Genomic DNA, 7,221 nt, shown 5'->3' with positions numbered 1-7,221 from the left:
ATTTAGACTAAAAAATCCCATATGTGATACCACATCAGCTAGGAATACAGTTTCTTTTTCCAAATTTAATTTTGAATAAAATTTAACCAAAATGTTATTAGATTAAAACTCCAAAACTCTCAAAGGTTTAAATTTTGATGTCGTTAGACCAAATTTTAAAATAACAAAAATCTTATTTAAAAAAAGCTTACATTAGATCAAAAACTTCAAAATAATTTTACTTTACTATGCCTTTCTCCTAATGTTCACTTGATATAATAAATTAAGGATTTTACGGTTCAAATTAAGAGTGAGCACACAATGGTTTTTATCAGTATTATCAAAGCAAAAAGTAACAGAGTACCTTATGACCTTAGGTGAGAGGTGAGACGAGACGAGAGCCTTTTTGAAATGAGATGCCCTAGTTTAAATTATTTAAATATATTATATATATATATATATTTAACATAAAAATTTATACTTTTGACTACTTTAATAATTAAAAAGCATATTAAAAAAAAAAGAATTTATGTAACAGTAATAAAAGCTATCAAAAATTAATATCAATACTGTCTCAATTCAAACAAATAAAAAATTAAAGTATTAAATAATTAAATTTATCAATAATTTCCAAAATTACACATCATAACAAGAACATCATTACCCATTTAATAAAAACATATCACAAATCACAATACCCATTTAATAAAAATCATAAAACAACAATATCCATTTAATAAAATAAGCATATTACACTATCCATTTAACAAAAAAAAATTGAAAAAAAAAATAATAAAGTGCTGGAAGGCTGGTACTGCTGGTGTGAAGAATGGACCATAGAAGGAGAGAATAAGAGAAGAAGAAGGAGAGAATGGGGAAAAAAAAAGCCCTAGATGGCAGTAGCTGCTAGACCTGCTTGCATGTTGCGCAATGCAGGTGAAAGGCGAAGAAAATAGAAGAAGAGTAAAGGAAAGAGAGAGGGCAAAGAATGTGAAGATGAGAGAAAGAGCGAGAAGAAAAAAAAGGAAGAAAATACTTGGTTGCTTTGTTTCTCCTTGTGTTCTGCTACTTGTAGGTAGTGTAAAGTGGAGGTTTTCTTTTGTTTTATGCTATTAAAACAAAAATTTATAAAAACAGCATTTCATTTCCCTGAAGAGGCATCACTTCTTCGATCCATCACCTCTCGCATCAAAGGTCTCAAGTGCGTGCCTTTTCTCATTTGCCTCGCTTCAGGCAAGGCGTCAGTCGAAGCTCGCCTTGCTGGCACCTTTTTTTCCCCTTTACAACACTGTTTTTTACTAAAAAAAAATAAAACCAAATCAATTTAGTTTGATTTTTTAATTTAGTTTTTGGATTAAATTGATTCAATTCGGTTTTTTTTCCTCTCCGTAGAAAGCCCACTTCTTCTGCTGTCCAGGTCTAATGAATGTTCATCATCTTAGCCCAGTCCAGTTCAGCCCAGCCCATTATATCTGCACGTCTCTTCCTCTCAGTTGTAATGCGGCGCAGAGGCCTGACCCACCACCTTCTCAGTTCCCCTCTTCTCAGTTCTTCTCATCAACGACGCCGACGCCAAGAGCTTTACCTCCTCAGGACGTCACGTACCCTCTGCTCTCCTGCCCGACCGACGCAACATCTCCTCGTCTGCTGTACTCCTGCTGTAATTTAATTAAGAATTGCTTGAGCATTAAGGTGTGAGCTGAAACTGAATTGGGGTGCTTGATCTGTTGTGACTTGCCTTGTGATTATTTGGGTGCTTATCTGTTGTGAGAATTTTGCTTGATTTGTTGTGTTGGGATTTTCCTTTTAGTTCTTATGGCTTTGCTTTCTGTTGAGATTAGCTTGATTATTGACTTTCTGGGTGTTTTTAGAGCATTAAACTATTAAAGTTTCATTTTTCATCCGAAAGTTAGTTGCCTTTGCCGGGTGTTTTAATATTTATTATCACTGGACTCAAACATGAATTTTTTTGATTTCCATGTCAATTTCTGATCTTTGTTAGACTGAATTTAACTTTGAAGTTGTCTAGATTATTTTCTGTTCTTATTTAATTAATTTGTTGGCTATCTTGCTGAGCTGTGAAGAGTTATCAGCATATCGTGAAAGCTTTATTCTGACCCATTTTTATTGATTTGCTATTTTAAGTACTTTTGTTCTTCATATTATGTTACATGAAGTAAAGGAATTTAAACTATGAACTACAAGGAGTCTTTTGTGTTGTGTCTTGGGCATTTCTGGTGTAAATAGCTGGACCTTCTTCAACACTACTTATGTAGCAGCATGTATATCTGAAGGGAAAAAGTAAATGAGGATTTTTTAATATTTTCTATTCTTTTCACGTTCATTGTGGTAAGTTAACATTTTCAATTACCAACGACATTTCTTCTTTCCAGCCTCCTTTATATATCCTTGTTAAGAGAATTTGGTTAGTTATATCATTTTTTTCCTGGGATCTTTGCTGCAATATATTTTGAAGGCCCAAATAAAACTGATTCAAACATTCCTAAAACCAAACTGAAATTTGTTGGTTTGGTTCAGTTGCCTAACAACTATGGTTCGGACTTCGGAGTGGTGTAGGGAAAAAGTCTGATTTTCTTCTTCGGTTTTGTGGGTTTGGTTCAGTGTACTTGTTTTTGGTTGTAACTGAAATACTAATCATGAGAGATTTTTGTTTCTGGGGATTATTTTCAACTGTTCCTATTTCTATTAGTATGATTTATTATTTGGATGGGTAGTCCTTTGAATGATCTCTTTGTTTCTTGTAACCTCTTTTGATATACTCTTGTTGATAAGTTTTTTAGAATGTAAATTATTTTGAGCTCTGTAATTTCGATATTTTCTCTACATGGCGTGTGCACCAACACCCGCCACTTCCTCTACAATTTGTTTACTTTGGATCACATGTGCAAGAAAAAAGAGAGAAAAAAAAAATCCAAATTTGCTTTTGATTCTCCATATAGTTTGGTTCTTTCTTTTCTTTGTAGCCAAAACCTTCCTTCCTTATTTAGTTTTTGCAAGATTTACATTTTTTTAATATTAATGTGGAATTGGTTGAGCTCAATGCAAAAGAGGATTCATACAGCTGAACCCAATTAGTTTGGAATTAAGCCTAGCTGTTGCTGTTCTTCATTTTGCCCCATTTCATATGTTTCCGTGCTTATCATAGATATATCATCTTTTAATGAAACATTTTACATTTTCATCCTACCATGTTTAGTTTTAGCTCATTATCTTTGAATTTTAGATGGCTTTGAGAGGTGTGTGGCAACTTCAAAAGCTGATTGTGAGCTATTGTGACTGGGGAGGAAGTAGTAGGGGCATCAGGTACCATTTTTGATCTTTATGTTACATATAATTAACTAACAGTAACAGGCATGTTTCCATATGGAAGGATTGAAAAGGTAGAGCTGTAGAGGCATTTTCAGAAATTAAGTGCTAGGCCAAAATATTTTGCATTATTGCTTCCTTGATGTGTTGATATTAAATTGTTTAATGTGACAGTGAATATGTCTTAAATTTTCATGTGTTTGATCTCAAACTCAAAGTTACTTGTGTAATCCCATGGAAACCATCACATTTCATTCTGCTATTTTAATTTCTGCTTGATATGATTGTTTTTAATATTCTATAAAAAATTGTTTATATCTATAGTAGAATAACTTCCTAATATGTATTATCAATGTTCTACAATTTTCAAGTCGTCTTGTGATGAGTCAGCTTCTTTGGAACTATTATATCTCGTTAGGATTACATGCATAGTTATTAAAGTTGTGCCTTAGGCTTAAGGCTCACCAAACTTCAACCCTAACACCTCTATAGGAGAAACGCTAGCGACACTCACCAAGCACTTGCCTTATATGCCTAGATGTGTGCCTTGTTCCAAATGCAAGGCTTTGAAAAGGCACGCCTTCTTTATTTCCTCATTCGGTGAGCATTTCAATAAGTGAAAAAACACTACAACTCGGCTTGAAATTTTCCTATCTACTAGAATTCGATATTGAGACACTATGAAGTTTTCGGAATTAGTGTCATCGATGATAACTAGTCACCAATATCTCATCATACCACCACACCTAGGATCGTAAACCTCCCATATTTTCATTTCCAACACTCTTGGTCCTTTTAATTCCTCTCCTCATACGTTGTTCTCAATATTCTCTTATTATCTTTCTCATCTTAACTACATTTTGGACTCCTCTATTTCTATTTTAACTGAAATCGTCCTTTTTTAAATATAACCGACAATGCTATGTTGGCCCGTCATGTCAGTATTTTTCTGATATTGCTTCTTTATTTTTTTTCCAAAAAAGGACACTAGCATGCTATTTAGCTAAGTTATTTCTTGATTAGTTGCCATCTATTTGTAAATAAAGAAGTATTAACATGTTATTTAGGTAATCTGTTTCTACGTTATCTAAAAACGGTTCTTCTCATTTTTTCTAACAACACCAATAGTGCTATTTGAATTTGTTTTAGAATATAAATAATCTAGGTTTGTTTTCGAATGTCCAAAATTTGCATTTGTTTTATTTTCTAAATGGTATTAATGGTAAAAGTCTATGTTTATTTTATACTTCTTTATGCTTATTAATGCTTTGTAGATTGGTAATTTTGATAAGTTTGTTTAAATAAAGCTACATGAATAGGCATTGCAGTACCAAATACATGCTAGTCATGGATATGAACTGCGTTGCTGCAAAATCTAGTGGCTTGAATTCCTTGTCCAATATTGCTGATTATCAAATGTGGCAGGGCATTTATGGAGTCACAACTGCCAGCATTTAAAGAAGGAAATCCTCAGTTAGAGTTGATTACTGAACTCAATCGTGGGCAACATCCATATTTGAAGGCTTTTTATGGTAGTCTCTCTCTCTCTCTCTCTCTCTCTCTCTCTCTCTATGTGTGTGTGTGTGTGTGTGTGTGTGTGAATTTGTGTGTGTGAGCATGCACACGGATTTGTGCATTTTGTATGACTTTTTCTTTCAAGTATGGACAAATGCATCTGGAGGCTCCAATACTTGTCTCAAATGTGCAGTTAAGCTTTTCAAAAAAATTTAGTTTGTTCAATTGATTACAAAAATTTTTAAACCAATTAAGCCTATGAAGAATATTATAATATGTAAATTCTAATAAAGCTAAAATTAGTATTATTTTATTATTTTTTAATTTTTGGACAAATACATTAATTTTTTAATGTTAAAAGGACAAAAGAGCTAAGATCAATAAAGGTAATTCATACACACTTTTCTTGAATTTTGTGCTGTAATTGCTTCATTAGGTAGACAAATATATAGGGAAGTATAATAGAATTGGGTTATTGTTTATGGTTAACAAGTATTACTAAAATTGACAATAGAATAATCGCTGAATTAGATTTCAGAAGAAACCTACTTAAGCAAAAGATGGTCAAAATTCTAGAGAGAGATTGCTATGAAATGTCTTGCTCCTGAATCTCTATGATGATGCTTGGTAGTGAGAACCTCTCTAAGGATGGAGATAAGCATGGATTCATTCCTTTTTTCAACCATTCCCTCAAATTCAAGGGCCATGTCCCTTTATGTCTTTGAATTTGATTTTCCTTAGAATCCTTCCACCTTGTTGCCGGCCATCATCCCCTAATTAAATCATGGCAAGGCTGAACCTATTGTAGAAACAATTGTAGGTAGGGTTTATTTCTTCCATAACCTTCTTGCTTGTCAGTCACAGAAGAGATGCCCAGATGCTTTTTGAGGTTTTTGTTCCTTTCTCCGATTTGTGGGAGGTGCTAATTGATCCTTCTTTCTAACTTGAAACTCAGTGTTCTCATGGAGGCAAAAGTTCTCTGTATGGTGAATTCTATGTGTTGAGAAACCTTTTTTTATATGGTGATGGCATTGAAATGTAACAACAGAATTGACATGGGCACTGGAGATTTTGGCATTATGGAACATGGGTGATGGGTCTACATATTCCCCTCCCTTGAGTGGATTTTTAGAGTTTCTTTTTTCTTTGTATGAAATTTTTTGGTTCAACATTAAATGTTTTTTATTCAAGAGTGGCTTAATTCCTCATTAAAAAGTAGTGCCTGAGCCTCTTGATACATTTGATCTTCCTGTATTTGAGCATATGGTGTGATTTGCATGCATTTAGAAAGCCTCTTTAGTCTTTTTTCTTTGCATGTTTGCAGAGAACAAAAATGAGCGGGTGGTTTGTGTGAAGAATTTGACTCCAGATGAAGTACTTCTGCAAGCGACCAGGCTAAGGAATTCATTGGGAAGAAAGGTGGTAAAACTAAAGACAAGGCATGTTACCCAGCACCCAAGCGTGCAAGGTACATGGACAACAGCAGTTAGATTTTGAGGCATGAAAACCGCTTAATGAATAGCTGTTGTTGCCATGCTTTTAGTGTCATAAAGCTATAACAATGACTTAGTACTAGTTACAGAATCAGATGAAAATGCTTTATATGATGCTTTGGATTGTAGTATTGAACTCGGTTATATTGTCTTTTCGACATGTTTCAATTCTCATTTGGTTTTGCTCTAAAAATAGGCAAAACATTTTTAAGATTTTTCATAGTGTAAAATTTAGCCATCTAATGCATGTGCATATATATTGACATAAATGGTACTTGATCTAATTTAGGGTAGCATTATAGGCTTTTAATGGCCAATATGAATAAGCTGATTGCTTGTGTACTTACCATTGAAAATTTGACGAAACTCCACCAGCCCAACCAAAATCCACCACTCAAATCACCACCATCAACTATGCCCCCCAAGTGCCCCTCTCTCCCCAAGGATCTAATGCCAACTCTAACCCCATAATCATCTACCCAGCAACCTTAAGACGTTCACAATCACCTTTTCCAAAATCCTTGCATGCTACCCATTAATTATGGTTTTGGCATTGGAGACTGTTTGAGAATTATTTGACAGTTTATATCTAGTTATCAAAAGGTTAATGCAGAAGTAGATTGTTGCTCTTTCTTTAAGCAATTTGCTTAGTGTTGCACAACTATATTGCACCACTATTGATGTTGGCCGCGATAACTATTGGGCTAGCAGTTTAATGAATTATTACAAGAGATTATGAATTCGAATTCAAGTTACAAGAGATCATGAATTCAAATATTGTGATAACTTTTTTCTCTTTGATGAATTTATGATATAGTTAAAAAGTGGTGGCTGCAACTATATTCTCTCGTTTGAAATCAGACAATATTGCCAAATTTACTGATTTGGGTAAATATTTTTCTACTTT

General features: G+C 33.7%; 1 protein-coding gene across 2 annotated transcripts; it reads left to right on the top strand.

Moving 5' to 3' along the window:
- The first annotated feature begins 1,386 nt into the window (after positions 1-1,386).
- LOC110664537 (54S ribosomal protein L51, mitochondrial) lies at positions 1,387-6,525 on the top strand. 2 transcript variants are annotated; one of them, XM_021824259.2, is made up of 4 exons: positions 1,472-1,671; positions 3,224-3,303; positions 4,732-4,838; positions 6,146-6,525. In XM_021824259.2, the coding sequence occupies exons 2-4, from the start codon at positions 3,224-3,226 to the stop codon at positions 6,316-6,318; spliced, it is 360 nt and encodes a 119-aa protein (XP_021679951.2). In that variant the 5' UTR covers positions 1,472-1,671; the 3' UTR covers positions 6,319-6,525. The 2 variants fall into 2 exon arrangements, with proteins under 2 accessions (XP_057987945.1, XP_021679951.2); XM_058131962.1 differs by lacking the exons at positions 3,224-3,303; positions 6,146-6,525 and having other exon boundaries at positions 1,387-1,671.
- Positions 6,526-7,221: the final 696 nt, after the last annotated feature.

This window comes from Hevea brasiliensis, chromosome 13 (assembly GCF_030052815.1).
Source record: "Hevea brasiliensis isolate MT/VB/25A 57/8 chromosome 13, ASM3005281v1, whole genome shotgun sequence".
NCBI classification, from domain to species: domain Eukaryota; kingdom Viridiplantae; phylum Streptophyta; class Magnoliopsida; order Malpighiales; family Euphorbiaceae; genus Hevea; species Hevea brasiliensis.
The sequence above is the reverse complement of the archived record's forward strand: the minus strand, read 5'-3'. Positions and strand labels throughout refer to the sequence as shown.

What these genes read in the sequence shown, in the direction of transcription:
- LOC110664537 (XM_021824259.2), top strand. Translation starts at nt 3,224, where the DNA reads ATGGCTTTGAGAGGTGTGTGGCAACTTCAAAAGCTGATTGTGAGCTAT. An exon ending in GGAAGTAGTAGGGGCATCAG is followed by an intron (nt 3,304 to 4,731) that starts GTACCATTTTTG and finishes CAAATGTGGCAG; the next exon opens with GGCATTTATGGAGTCACAAC. An exon ending in ATATTTGAAGGCTTTTTATG is followed by an intron (nt 4,839 to 6,145) that starts GTAGTCTCTCTC and finishes GCATGTTTGCAG; the next exon opens with AGAACAAAAATGAGCGGGTG.